At 39.2% G+C, this 15,538-nt stretch overlaps 1 protein-coding gene across 1 annotated transcript in view; it reads left to right on the top strand.

The window, feature by feature from the left end:
• The first annotated feature begins 1,023 nt into the window (after positions 1-1,023).
• Positions 1,024-15,538, top strand: part of ZC2HC1A (zinc finger C2HC-type containing 1A) — a 64,863-nt gene continuing 50,348 nt past the window's right edge. Inside the window, exons 1-2 of the mRNA XM_023740309.1 lie at positions 1,024-1,105; positions 12,992-13,065. Of these exons, the coding sequence (XP_023596077.1) occupies positions 1,090-1,105; positions 12,992-13,065 (90 nt within the window). The 5' untranslated portion in view covers positions 1,024-1,089. The remainder of the gene's footprint in view (positions 1,106-12,991; positions 13,066-15,538) is intronic.

Here is a 15,538-nt window from a genome sequence, read left to right as displayed (position 1 = left end):
CCTTCATTTGAGTGGACACCAGAAATAATCTTGCTTCCTAAAGCCTACTGGTTTGTAAGATTGTAAGATGCACACTCGTAACAGTAGACAAAGTTAGGCCAAATCTTTCCAATGGAACAGATTATATTAGCGAGTAAATTAACATAAGATTTGTTATGGAAAACGTACTACTGATAACTTGCCAGTAGATGCTCGATAGTTGACCAACTAGATGGCTTGTTAATCTCTGCTAAGTCAGATTTTCAAAGAAATTTCGTTCTGGTGTAATGTGTTAGACTGTGAAGCAAAACCATTACCAGGGCTTTAGTTAGGACTGGAGCTAACTATAACCTCAAGGGGTTTGGGTTCCGATAGACACAGGTCCCATTCCGTGAGGTCCATACGTGAACTCCCCAACACAGAGCTTTGCTGTTACTTCCTTAGCTACCAGGCCAGAGGGCTGTTTTAGTCCAACAACGATAACCAGAGAGCCAGGGTAGGCCTTGGGGAGGGGAAGCTGGCGGGAGGGCTGGCTTTCACTTCCAAAAAGTATGGCTTTTGTAGGGAGATGATGCCTTAACGCCTGAAGCTGTGTGCGAAGATGAAGTCGAGGGGATATACTGAGGCAAAACCAAGTGACTAAATAGCGCGCACCGTGGAGTGGGCTGTATACAGGTGTCCAGGGCGTTTGTCTGGATGCTACGTTTGCTTAAGGCGGATCCTCCGAGAGGAACAGGAGAAAAGACAGAATTGCATTCATCTCTGTGAGGGGCTGGTGGTGGGCGGCCACGAGGTGCTGAGATACTCTAAACACGAAAAAAAGGGGTGAGGGAAACAAGGCTGGAGGGGAACAAAGGCGCTGCGGGGTCGCAGAGCGCAGTTCAAGGCCGCTTGAGCTTACCCTGAGGCCGCAGGAGAGCCGGGGCCGGGAGGCGGCGGCGCGGCCACTGCAGGCGGGGCGCCTTCCCCGGAGCCCCGCCCCAGCCGGCGCCGGGCCAATGGGAGCTCGGGATGTTAGCGGGTGGGAGGCGTGGCTGGGTTGCTACAGCCGGAGCTGGGCGGCGGCGGGCGCTGGCTGTGGAGTGTGGCTGAGTCCGAGACGGCGGCGCAATGGAGGGGCTGGAAGGTGAGGAGGTGGAGGGATGGGGGCCGGGCGGCTAGAGCGGGTCTCGGAGCAGTTGGGGGGCACTGGGCTCCGATCCCGGGGACGCCAGGACAGGTCTGGAGTAGCGGACTCCGCCGCGACCCCGCCGCGTCGCAGGAGGCCTGGGCAGGCGGGAGCAGCAAAGCCCCCCGATGCGGTGGAGCTAGTGACGCCCAGACGATCTTCAGCTGGGGCTCCGCACCCCGAGCCTAATCTTGTCTCTGGGGCACTCCTGCAGGTCCCTTCATGCCGTTTTCGGGTCTTGCCCGACTCCAGGGTTCCCTTTTGGCAATCACAGCCGGGCAGATTTTATTTTCGTTGCAAATTGGACTTTTCGTTAATGTCCTTGGTCTCCCCACCGCCAGCCTTTGTGGGGGCCCCAGGGTGTGTCTCAGACCTCGAGCTCCTGCCCCTTTTTTCTGCTAGTTTCCCTAGGTAACCGTTTTCCCATCTCTACAGCATCTTCTTTTGGAGGATGTCAGAGCATCTCCTAAGGAAGTGTCACTGGCCAGCTTTGTAGGTGGGACAATAGATTAAAAGAAGGATTTAATGGCTTTTTCACGACGACCCTGTGAAAGAACAGCAGGCATTGGTTCCTTATCTTTGGATTTATCCTTGTGCTGTAACCGTGACTCCAGATTTTGCTTTGTCCCAATTCTTTGACTTTTCTCTATTCTCATCACCCATTTAATCCTGTGTAATTATAGCATTTTCCTAAAACAAAGGGAAAAATAGCCGGCTAGCAATGGCATCAACAGTTTCAAGATTATTTTTCAAATGTTGGTTAATCGTTCTGATAATCATGAAGAGCAAGTCTTATTATTGAAAGATCCCGTCCTCTTGATTTAGTCCCCACCCCCCCATTTAGAAGGATTCAGGTGGATTAAAACTGAGCAGAGGCATTGAGCCCTGTGTTTTATTGCATGGTACAGAGTAAAATATATCATGTTTGCTATGAAGTGAAAAGCAACGGGTAACGTTTTTCAGTGGCCTAAATGCACCAAAAAGCAAATGTAATAACTTGAGTATGAGAATATTTCATACTTTTGCTCTGAGATGAAGCGCTCGTAGTAAACACCGCAAGATAATAGATAATCAAAGAATTCTGATAATTTTCCATTTGTAGGCAGCTGCAGTATATTATGAACTATGATGGTCTTAGTCTTTGTTAACTTTGTTTTAGACAGGTCAGTCAAGTTTCCATGAAATAAGGATTTGTGATGATAATGCCCCTTACTTTCAAGCTATTTTTCTTTAGAGGACTCCTCTAGAGGCAGCTTATTTTTAATAAATTTTTAAAATATGTGATGGTGTTATAACATAGTGGGTAGGACCATGGGTGCTGGAATTCTTACAGGGTTATCATAATAAACATAAAGTGCTTTAGAATAATTTCTCTGTAGATCTTTATTGTTTTATTCAACATTCATAATTAAGGCAAAAACCTTTGTCTTATTTTTCAGTTAGCTGTCCTAAACACCTAAAATAGTGTCTGACAAAAAGTAGATACTCAATAAATGCTTGTCAAATAAATGAAATATTTATACCATGTCTTCATCTATGATAGAGGGCATTCTAGGGGATATTTAGGCATTACTGTTGAATTACCTTGCTAAGCATGCTTTTAAAATGTAATGGAAACCTATTATAATACTCAATTACGTAGGGAGAGAAATACACAGATTCGGAGGTAATGTGTTATATTATGGTTGGCAGGTTTAATTGGCCCACCTTCTGATGTGTCATGTTAAACAGTACTTGCAATTTACTCTTCATTTGTGTGTGTTTGTGTCTATGTGTGTTTTAATAAGATGCTATCATTAGCTATGATGTGCTTGATAGTAATAAATTAAGTTGAACCATATATAACTCCCATTTTTGCAGGGTAGAACAGTTGAATATTGGTAATCTCCATTGGTTCAACCTAATAAAATAAAAACTCAGAGTTTTGAGTAGGACAGTGCCTTTTTTTGGTTTAGTTTTGAATCGGTCTTTATTAGATAATTCTTTGCAAAGATCAATACTTTGGGTCTTCGGGTTACCATTTATTACTTCATTTATACATGCCTTCGTTTAATAAATAGTGATTCAGTGGTAGAAAAGACAAAATTTCTGCCGGATTGGAAATTAAAATCTAGCACTTTGAAGGTACCTAATAAGCATTATATTGCAGTATCTGGTAGAAGATCTTCACGAGTAACCCTGATGTGTCGTAGTAATTGAGCAAATAACTGTACTCTTCGGCATGAGACTAACGTATCCAGTTCAAACCAATTACCAGACTAATCTTGGTTTTAAAACCAGAAAACATGGACCCTTAAAAAATTCTAGGCTTGGTAACCTTACCCTTTCTCATTATCTTTACATGTATTTGCACACAGATCATATACTGGTTATATTATTTTTGGTCTTCTGGGACTTTTATGCTTCTTCCTGGATTGCCAAGAAATGAACACCATATTTTGAAACCAAATAGAAGTTATTACTCATGATTTTGTGTAACTTACATCTCAGCTCTTCTGCATTGTGTAGATGCTTAGAGCAAAGCCTTTAATTCCTATAGGTAGTGCCCTATATCTAGGGGCAGTAAAAGTATTTCTAGACTTGAGAGGGTTCCAGTCTCTTACGAGCTTTTTCATCTGCCAAATGGAGGATGATAAAATCTAAGCACATTTTCCCATATACACAGCATTGTTATTTCCTTTGTAACGTCCTGAAAAGTAGTTGTTAGCAATTGTGACAGAGACCAGGCTACCCATTATCCTTCTCCTTTTGGCGTGCTGAATTATTACATCTTAGTACTTCGCTTTCAAACTTGGTTAGGAGTTTGGTTGCTCTTCTCTAATATCGTCTATTTGAAGACAGCCATCATGCCCCGTTAGGGTTTCTCTTTTTGTTTTGTTTTTCTGTAACGCTAGTTTATTGAATAATTATTCGAATGCTAGTTTACTGAATAATTCTTCATCTTTTAAATTTTGTCTAGCATTCAGTTTTTGGTACTGAGCGTAATGCCAGACTTACATTCAGTGTGTGGGAGACCCTGTGTTTGAATCCTTCCTCTGTTTTTAGCTCTGTGATTTGGGCATTTACTTAATCTGAACTTCAGTTTCCTCAGCTGTAAAAAATGGAGCTTTTAAATACCCACCTTCCTGAACTATATTAAATATTAAATGAGGTTGCATACATAAAGCATTTAGCAAAGTGCCTGGTACACAGAAGGCCCTCGGCACATGTTTATTGGATCAATAGCATATCACGGGAGGTATGTTAGTTTCAGAGTGGCCCAGGGTAGTTAAATCATGGCACGCTTGTAAGGGATGGTGGGCTGTCTTACCACATAACATTGCAGCAGAGTAGACTGGAGGTGAGAAGCTGGAAGTCCATATATATGATGATGGGGATTTGAAATATAGCAAAAGTAGCAGGAATTAAAAGGGGAGGATAGATTTAGGAGCTGTATCTGAGGTAGAACAATGAGATATGTCTGCTGGATATGAGACGGAAAAGGAATCAAAGATGAAGCAGCTTTCTAGTTTGGACTAGGCGGTGCTATCTTTAACTGAAAGGAAGACTACGTTTGGGGGGTGAGGTCATGCATTTGGCTTTAGAAATGTTGTGTTTGCGCAGTGCTTCGGGAATATCTGGTGGAAGAGTCTCCGTAGGTATTTGGAAATACCTACCTGGAGTTTTTAGTTCAGTGGTCATCAGCATATAAGTGACCTCAAATGGATGAAGCCATCCAGGAGGATCATAACAAGACGAGGAAACTTAGGGGAAAAGGAAATGGAAGGGGAAATTCTTTGAAGAGGTTTAAAAACACATAAGAAAGAGAAACCATTCTTTATAGAGTAGTGAATATGTGCCAGAAAAAGAAACAGCCTGTGGCACCTGGTATTCCTAGCAGGTTTAAGTACTTAGCTTGTGAGATCTGAGAAACTTGGGCTTATGGCCTTGGAGATAGAAATATCATTGAAGCCAAAGGAGAAAAGACTTAAAAGTTGGAAGAGATTGATCAGCAGTGCCTCGTGCTGTAGAAAGGTCAAAAGAGGGCTTTGAATCTGACATTTAGTAGATTGATGATGATCAGTTGCCTGTTTCTTAAGTTCTCTCCTCTGATGTCCTATTATTAAAGAAGTCTTCTCCAATCCTACTTGTTACAGATTGACTTGTATCTCCCCAGATTATGAATTGAAACCCTAAACCCCGTACCTGTGGATGTGATCCTGTTTTTCTTTCTTTAGGTTAATGGGATACCAGTGTTAGGTGAGTCCCAAACCTGATCAGTTCTGAGTTAGAAGAAGAGCAGAGTAGACAGAAAGACACACACAGGGGAAGAGGGAGACAGATGAAGGAGACGTGCATCTACAAGCCCAGGAACCCCAAGAAATGCTGGCAGCTACTAGAAGCTGAAAGACAAGTAAGGACCTCCCTGTAGAGCCACACCCTGAATTTAGACTTCAGCCTCCTGAACTGTCAGAAAATAAATTCCTGTTCTTTAAAGCCGCCGTTTGTGTGATTTCTGTTACAGCGGCACCAGGTAACTAGACAGTGGCTAAGCACTCCACCCATGTCCCAAACACACAGACACAGAGCCTTGTGACTGGCCTCTCTCCCTCTGCCCTGCTTTATTTTTCTACATAGCACATATCACCACCTAACACTGCGTATATTTAATCCTTTTTCTTTATTTTTCACTGTTAGAAAAGTATAAGCTCCATAAGATTGTTTTTTTTTCACTGCTATATCCCTACCTCGTAGAACAGTTCCTGTCTCATGTTAAAAAAAAAAAAAAAAACCAAACCCACTGCTGTCGAGTTGATTCCGACTCATAGTGACCCTATAGGACAGAGTAGAGCTGCCCCCATAGGGTTTCCAAGGATGTAAATCTTTATGGAAGCTGACTGCCACATCTTTCTCCCATAGAGCAGCTGGTAGGTTTGAACTGCCAACCTTTCAGTTAGCAGTGGAGCTCTTAACCACTGCACCACCAGGGCTCCTTTGTCACATGTTAGATGCTCAATAAATACCTGTTGAATCAATGAATGGATCTGTTTTAGTATAACGGTTAGGTCTAATAACGTCTGCTTGCAGTTCTTGTAGGGAGTGAATGAGAGGTAGGATGTAGTTAAGCAGTAAATGTGAGTGTTTAGAAAAAATGTGCTGCTGAAGACATTGGTTCTAAATAGGAAGGATTCCTGATGAAATAAATTTCACAAAATAATGACATACTAAATGTCTTTTTTAAGACTGAGGAAGTTCTACCATAAGGAAACTCGTTTAACTTTCTTTAATCTAGCATTTTCTAGACGTCTGACCATGGAGCAAGAGATTGAGGCTGTTGGTTAAAGTAGTGGAAATGACTTGTCAGGTCCAGGCTGAGATGGAAGGGAAGTGAGGCCAGGAATGGGCATCAAGAAAATGGAAGTGACTTAGAGGTAGAATTCTGTGGTTAGAGAGGGGGCTTGAGTGAAAGTAGAACCCTTCCAAGTTGTTTTGGCATTGGGTGTTTTTGCTGCAGGTGACTATAAAGAGTAGGGTAAGTGTGAATGTTGAAATGTTGGAGTCTCCTAGATGAGCTGAGAAAGGAAAATGTTGTGATATACTGTAGATGGTTGGAAGTAATTAGATTTTAAAAAGGATCATGGGAAGGAAGTGGTATGACAGATGCCATGTGATTTAGAAGAGGTTTGTTGAATCTTAACAATTGGATTCAGTTGAGCAATGATTGAAGCCTGCCCAGCAGTGAAGAAATAGATATGCTACATGGAGGCCAGGACGGTTTTTGATTTCCAAGATTTCATTTATTTTGCTTTGGAAAATGTTCTGTCCTATTTCTTAAATAGAAGTTCATAGGCGGTGCAAATGGTTTATGTGCCAGCTGCTAACCAGAAGGTTGGAGGTTTGAGTCTTCCCAGAGGCTCCTGGGAAAGGCCTAGTGATCTACTTCCAGCCACAAAAAAAAAAAAAAAAAAAAATCAGTCATTGAAAACCCTATGGAACACAGTTCTACTCTGACTGACACACATGGGGTTGCCATGAGTCAGAATCAACTTGACAGCAACTGGTGATTATTTCTTAAATATATAGATTTTAGAATGTCACAGCTGTTTTAGATAATTGTACATTCTTTCACATCACCTGTATATTTCAGAGGTCCCTGGGTGGCACAAACAGTTTGTACTCTACTACTAACCTAAAGGTTGGCAGTTCGAACTCACCCAGCAGTGCTGCGGAAGACAGGCCTGACGATCTGCTTCCATAAAGATCATTGGTAAGAAAACCCTATGGAGAAGTTCATGTAACACATGGGGTTGCTGTGAGTCAGAATCGACCTGACAGCCACAGGTTTTGGTTTTGGGTATATATTTCAAGCCATATTAATCGTGCAGGGTTTGATGTTGCTAAGTATAAAAACCAAAAACCCGTTGCCGTCGAGTCAGTTCTGACTCAAAAGAATCAACAATGTGTATAGGATAAATTTCATAAGGAGAGATTGGCTGTTTGAGAATCCTAGATCACTACAGTACTTTATTTACTTGGTTTTCTCCATCAGTTTGAGTGTTCTTTCAGTGGTGTTTGCTCTCTGCTGCAATAATCAGCCCTCTGAATATCATCTCTTTACTGTATTTTTATAAGCTGCAAAATTTGCTAGTTTTTGCCCCGCAGGAGAGAGAGGTTAATGGAGTTTGTGTGCATGCCCTGGAGAGTAGAGTTTTTTACCTGTACAGGTTGTGAGGTATTTTTATATATAGCATTTCAGTAGATTTTCTCAGGTTTTAAGGTAGATTGAGCAGATAGTATCCTCATTTAACGGATGTTAGTCTGAGTCTGTACGATTAGCTATACATTTCATTCTAGTGAAGGCCTTTCCAGCAAGGATGTGCCATGTTCTTTGTTATAAGTCTTTGCAGATTCTCAGTTCTGTACGTAGAAGAGTAGAACTGGTTTTTCCCAACATAACCACATACCACCTGAAGGATTCATTCTGTTGTGCGGTTGGTTTCATCATTCTTACATACGACAAAGTACTTTTTTGTTGTTAATGTAACACCGACAAGGAAGGTGTCTTATCATCTGTGTGATTGTCTTCCTCACGTGGTCTTGAAGTAGGTTCTATTAAATTACGGAATGTTAGACATAGAAGGGAACCATATAGGTCATTTAACCTAACGTCCTTATTTTATAAAAGAGGAGTCTGAACCTTAGAAGGGTTAAATACCTTGCCTAGGGACTGAGTTCTAAGTGACAGAGCTGGGACTTGAATTTAGATAATATGACACAAATTCCAAAGCCTTTTCTACTATACTGTCATGTCTTTTGGATCCCTGGTGGCGCAGTGGTTAAGAGCTCGGCTACTAACCAAAAAGGTCAGCAGTTTGAATCCACCAGCCACCCTTGGAAACCCTATAGGGCAGTTCTGCTCTGTCCTATAGGGTTGCTATGAGTCAGAATTGAGTCAGCGGCAACAGGCTTGGTTTTTTGGTTTGATCATGTCTTTTCATGAATACTTTGCTAACAAAGTGTCGCTTTGTGACTTTAAAGCCAAAGCTGCTTATCATGGCCTGTTGGTAGAAGTTCGCTCCAGTAGATCTTGACAACAACGCACATGCACGCGTCTGTCGTATTTTGTGAACGACAGGGCTGTGCTCTGTGGCCAGCTAATACAAGAGGTAGTTATACATTTATACACACAGAACATATATATAAATTTCTGTGTATGTATATGCACCCGTAATCTGTTGCCATCAAGTCGATTCTGACTCATGGTGATCCTATAGGACAGAGCAGAACTGCACTGTAGGTTTTCTAAGACTGTAATCATTATGGAAGCAGACTGCCGCATCTGTCTCCTGTGGAGCAGCTGAATTCGAACCACCTACCTTTTGGTTAGCAGCCAGGTGCTTAACCACTGCCCCACCAGGGCCTCTGTGTATATACATACATGTGTAAATAATATATTTATTTTAAATAATGACTGTTTAAAGAAGATTTTTCTTTTTATTTAGATAATTGTTTATAACTGCTTTCCAGTCAATGCTGTTTTCTCTGTTTCATGCTTTGTACTGATGATGATTTTCTTTTCCATTAAAAACATTTTTAAGATGTTTGATAACTTGTGGGAATTAATTTTAAGAGTTGCATTTTAATATATGGCAGTATTCTGGTTGCTATTATGTTAACTTTTAAGTTTCTGTGTAAAAAAATGGGAGGTGATTTCTTTCTTAGATATATTGAATAAGTTAAGTCATTGATACTCTTAGCTTTATGGGAGCGGGGACTGTGTTAGTCTTGTTTCCTCTTGAGTCACTGTGACCTGGGATATGCTTGGCAAGTAGTAGGTACTCAGGTAGACTCTTGGTACTTGTTGAATGAGTGAATTATATTTTTCCATGTGTTGAATTCATTTCTGTTAATAATTTTTTAGAAGACTTTCCTTTGTCATGCACTTAACAAGTAGATGCTGAAATATACATTTACACAAATAAAATATGATGCTTTTTTTTAAAATCATTTCCATTTTTATTTTCTTTTACCATAATGATTAATCTCCTACTGGAATAAAGTAACTCTGAGGCCATTGCATGTGGATATAGTATTCCTAAAACCAAATATTTTTACTAGCATAGTGCATAGTTTAAAAATGTTTTTGTGAATGTCATTAAGAATTTTCTATGGAAGAATGGAATATGTATTCAAAGGTTAACAGTATCTGTGCCAACACTCCATTCAGTGGCTGTGGCAATGGTTTAATAAAGGCCTCTCCATGGAACAGAGTAGAGTCAGAAAAACAAAAACAGACCTGTGTATGCATGAAAATTTTAGTACATGACAAGTGGCATTTAAAATCAGTGGAGGGAAATGATCATTTTAGGAAATGATGTAGGGACATTTAGCTATATTTTTTAGCTGTTTTTAATATTGTGTTACAAATACATATCACAAAATATTTGCCTTTACAACATTTTTTACACTTACAATTCAGTAACTTAGTTACTTTTATTATGTTGTGCAGCCACCAACACTGTTCGTGGCTGGATTTTTCCATCACCCTTAACACAACTCAGTGCCCCCAAGGCATTGACTGACACTGGCTATTCATTTGAGGAACTAAAATAGTTATATCCCTGTTGATGAATTTTTAAATCATTATTTACAGTTTAAAGGAATACATGAAAACTGTAACTATGCTTAATAGATTACACAGCACGCTGTGTCACTTTGAACATCATGATGAGGGATTCTAACCTGAATGAACCTGATGGATTCCATCCAGCAACTGCCTCGACTTTCTGGATTGTTAATGGCTTTAGGTGATCCAGGTAAATGAGGTTGCTCTCCCTGAATAACCCATCTCTTGGTATTGGAGAAGGACAAATCAGGCAAATCTTAGCTTTGTCTTTGTAGTGTCTGCTGCTTAACTGCCACCATGCAGGCATTGCCTCCAACGGTGACGACGAATAAGTCACTATCTACCAGTAAAAATAGGGCAGCGGAGTACGAGGAAAACTGGAGAACAAAACAGTTGTTCTGTCACTGTATGTGATTGCATCCTCACCAGTGTCAATTTGGTGCTCTCAATTAGTTTTCTGTGAACTCACTAAAAACCCTGAAACATATATGGAGTCATAATTGTACTCTTTTCATGATTGTTAAAAGTTCAATATGAATATTATAATTTTTATTTGTACCGCTTCTAAAAGAAAACGTTTTTCTACGTCTCATAAAATAATTTTAGCAGATAACAAATATTTAGCAGAATGTATGGGGAAAATAGTATAGGTTCAGATATCATTTGTAGAAAATTAAAAACCAAGCGTGTTGCCTTTGAGTCAGTTCTGACTCATAGCAACCCTGTAGGTCAGAGTAGAACTGCCCCATAGGGTTTCCCAGGAGCAGCTGGTGGTTTCGAACTGCCAGCCTTTTGCTTAGCAGCCATAGGTCTTAACTACTGTGCCACCAAGGCTCCTGTAGAAAATTACAGGTATGGATATAAATTAAGGTTTGATAATTGGCTAGAAAATAGAGTAATGAATTGATACAATTATGTAGAATCTCAGTGAATATAGTTTTTGATCATTGTAGTAGTAAAATTTGCTGTATCTAGGTATGTGGTATATGTATTAATTTTTAATTGTGTAAAAGCTGTAGCTACCTCTTCCTTATTTGATACAGTGTATCCAAGAGGGTCAGAATATCTCAATTTGCTGGTCCAGTGAATCTTAATTTAAATATTGTATGTATAAAATATTAAGAAACTCACATATTATATGCAGTTTACATAGTAACTAGGTGATCTTATCCTTAAAGCATTCTTGGTCATCTAGTGCTGCTATAATAGAAATACCACAAGCGGATGTCTTTAACAAAGAGAAATTTATTCTCTCATAGTCTAGTAGGTTACAGGTCTAAATTCATGGTGCCACCTCCAGGGGAAGGCTTTTTCTCTCTGTCGGCTCTGGAGGAAGGTCCTTGTGATGCATTGGTCTTCCCTTGGTCTGGGAGCATCTCAGCACAGGAACCTCAGGTCCAAAGGATGCGCTCTGCTCCTGTCACTGCTTTCTTGGTGGTATGAGGTCCCCATGTGTCTCTGCTCGCTTCTCTCTTTTATATCTCAAAAGAGATTGGGTTAAGACACTATCTAATCTTCTAGACCTCATCACTATAACTGCTGCTAATCCATCTTAATACATCATAGTTATAGAGTTTACAACACATAAGGAAATCGCATCAGATTACAAAATGGTACACAATCATACAATACTGGGAGTCGTTACCCAGCCAAGCTAACAGATATTTTGGGGGGACACAATTCAATCCATGACAAGCATTATCATTGTTATTGACCTAGATCATCTTGGGAAGCTAATTAATCATGAATGTTGTTTCTTAATGCTTTGGAGATTAATAATACATATTATTCACCTTAAAATAAATTTGGATTTTAAAATTCAGTAATTTGAAATAGAGATAACAAGGGCCACATAAACCAGAGACTCCATCAGCCTGAGACCAGGAGAACTAGATGGTGCCTGGCTACCACCAATGACCGACCTGACAGGGAACACAACAGAGAGTCCCTGACAGAGCAGGAGAAAAGTGGGATGCAGGACTCAGATTCACATAAAAAGACCAGACTTAATGGTCTGACTGAGACTGGAGGAACCCTCGAAGCCGTGGCCCCGGATGCTCCGTTAACCCATAACTGGACCATTCCCAAAGCCCACTCTTCAGACAAAGATTATACTGGACTATAAAACATAAAATAATACTCGTGAAGAGTGTGCTGCTTAGTTCAGGCAGATTCGCAAGACCAGGTGGGCAGCTCCTGTCTGGAGGTGGGATGAGAAAGCAGAAGGGGACAGGAACTGGTTGGATGGGCATGGAAAATTCAGGGTGGAAAGGGGGAGCATGCTGTCACGTTGTAGGGATTGCAACTAGTGTCACATAACAATATGTGTGTAAATTTTTGTATAAGAAATTAACTTGAGCTATAGACTTTGACCTGAAGCACACTAAAAAAAAAAAAAAAAGCAATAAAATAAAATAAAGATAGCCTATGAATTAAGAGAATATGGCAAATTGATTTGGTTAAAATAGGTAAAAGATAGCCAAGTATTTTCAGCAGTGTCAGCTTGGTTACCCTTGAACCATGAACCTTCCACATTTAGCATGACCTCTTGACCGCTGATATACCTCTAAGTCTTATACCCATTTTAATTGATAATTGTGCTTATTAAAAATGAAACAAGGCATTTTTAATAAGAACTGACAACATAAACTTGTCTAGAAAACTAAGAAAAAACATAAAATTTGAGATTTCACAGTTTGTGCTATAGAAATTATTTATTAACTTCTTTTGTGTTTTAGAAAATGGAAGTGTCCAGGTTGGAGAATTGTTACCTTGCAAGATTTGCGGAAGAACATTCTTTCCAGTAGCGTTAGTGAGTAGACGAATTCTGTTCCTTTTTGCTGTTGGAATTTGCTAGACAAGTAAATGCTTAATACTTCAGGACCGCTTTCATAGGAGGAACCTGTGTGGAGTAATTTGAAGAGATTCTAAGTAGTGGTCTCTGCTTCGTAATATCGGTTCCATCCACTGTCTTTATTCCAGTTGGGTTGTTCTCCTTTATAGTTCTATTGTTCTTTAAAACTCCTCTATGAAAATGTTTAAAGTACATCAGGGAAAAATCAAAGAGGGGATAGATGAGACAGGATTGCTAAAATTGGATCATTGTTGAAGCAGGTGATGACTAAATGGAGTCTCTTTATACTTTTCTCTCAACTCTTACGTCTGTTTGAAAAATACTAAACTAACCTTTTTTTTAAAATATTAGAATGAACCTAGAATATATTATATGTTGCTTAGTTTTAGACGCTTAAATATGTACATTAGAAGCACTTTTAACTGATCTTAATTTAAGAAATAAAAAAACTAAGGAATAGTAAGAAGTAATATGTACTGTAAACATTCAGTGTCAAGCTTATTAATATTTTGATGTAGGATAAAGGATATTTCTTCTAACATGAATCTGCTGATTAGATATCTGCCACAGTCCATTTCCTATCTTCTTACCACTTCCAGTTTGTTTCTTTAAAGCAAAGTGAGGAAATAATGATCCCTCAGCATCCTTATCACTGCAGATTCCTTTTAAATAATGACGGCTTTTTTAAAAATCCTGTAAAAACGTCTGCACATAATTCAGTGATTTTTTTTAATCAATTCATTATTTTTCAAAACATCTTCAAATACTCATAAGTTTTCACAGAAAAAAAAAGCTTTTATTTGCCCAAATTTATTTATTTAATATTTAATTACATGATGTAGTCACTGCAACTGCAACTCGTGTAGTCAGGCTTGGGGACAAGTACCACTGACTCTTGACATATACAACTCAGTTTCTGGGAATGGAGGTACATGAGTCTACTAGGAAGTAGCATGTTAGCCTCACTGTTTTCTTTTTCTCTTTTTAATAATTAGATTTTATTCTAACAGCTCTGATTACAGTCTTGTTTATTGAAATGAAAACTGAAAACACATCTACAAAACATTTGATTATAATCGTGTTTTAAAAGCAGTAAAAGGTTCCATGACACCAGAAATAACCAGTTCTGAGTTTTTGTTTTTTCCTGCCAAGATAAAATGCAACAGCCCCAGTTTCTTCAGTGTTCATTAAAATACTAAGGAAGGTACATTTAGTACACATTTAGTGGAATGATTTCATCAGTCACTGTGTTTTATGTAAGGTATGGAGAATGTTGTTTATCCAGAAAGTTGAGTGGAGGTTAAGAGAGCTTCCATTGTGATGTCGTTAAGTAAATGATTGAATTAAACAATTGACAGCTATATATATATACATAAACAGACCTATAGGAGTTGATAGCCTAAGGGGCTACACTGGATAAATCCTACATTGGATAGCCCAAGAAAAATCCTAGGTGAAGAAAGGTAACATGATTGAGTTCCAAAAGGGAGGAAAAAATAATTGTGGGGGAAGGATACAAATCTGACCATTTTGTCTACTATTGTGTTATGTTAACTTTATGTATTATATAAATTTTATTTATTAACTGCTACTATGTTAACTGGAGCCCTGGTGATGCAGTGGTTAAGAGCTTGGCTACTAACCAAAAGATCAGCAGTTTGAATCCACCAGCCACTCTTTGGAAACCATGTGGGGCAGTTCTACTGTGTCCTACAGGGTCGCTATGAGTCGGAATTGACTCGATAGCAATGGATTCGGGGTTTTTTTTTTGGGGGGGGGTACTATGTTAAATTTAGTAATCCTAACTACTATTATGTTCCTTGTAATCCTAACACTAATGCATTCCTTACCATTTACTTCCTTTTTCTAGTATCTATGTCTAAGTTTTTAGTGATGAAGAAAACTTTTATTTTTCACTCAAATAGCTTTGAATTGGTTATATTATTTTCCTTATTTTTAGAAGTGAGAAAACTAGAAGGATATTAAATAACTCAATGAAATTTTGAAAGAGTATTTATCTACAGTTTCTTGTTGTGAGAGACATAGCATGCATTTTATGTTCATTTTAAAATTTTAATTTTAGTTAAGGCAAGAAGTGGCTATGAACTGTTATGCCATGAAATGTGAACAGCTTATTATTCAAATATGAAAATTTATCTACTGGATAAACATGACTTGCTACAACCCCATCCTTCCTTGCCACAATGTGGCTTCTGAAGATTTTCTTTCCAGGCTCAGAAGGTAGTTTGGAGAAGGAAACTGGAAACAGTGGGCATCAAAACAGAAACAGCAGTAAAATCTTCAGAGGAAATGTGGGTCTGTATTTGAACTGTGGCAAATAGAGCCACAGAGGGGAGTGGTAAAGTGCCAAGGTATTTTAGTAAAGCTAGCTCATTCTTTTGTGGAAATCAATTTTTTTAGTAATATTGAA

Source organism: Trichechus manatus, unplaced genomic scaffold, assembly GCF_000243295.1.
Source record: "Trichechus manatus latirostris isolate Lorelei unplaced genomic scaffold, TriManLat1.0 scaffold00152, whole genome shotgun sequence".
Classification (NCBI taxonomy): domain Eukaryota; kingdom Metazoa; phylum Chordata; class Mammalia; order Sirenia; family Trichechidae; genus Trichechus; species Trichechus manatus.
The sequence above is the reverse complement of the archived record's forward strand: the minus strand, read 5'-3'. Positions and strand labels throughout refer to the sequence as shown.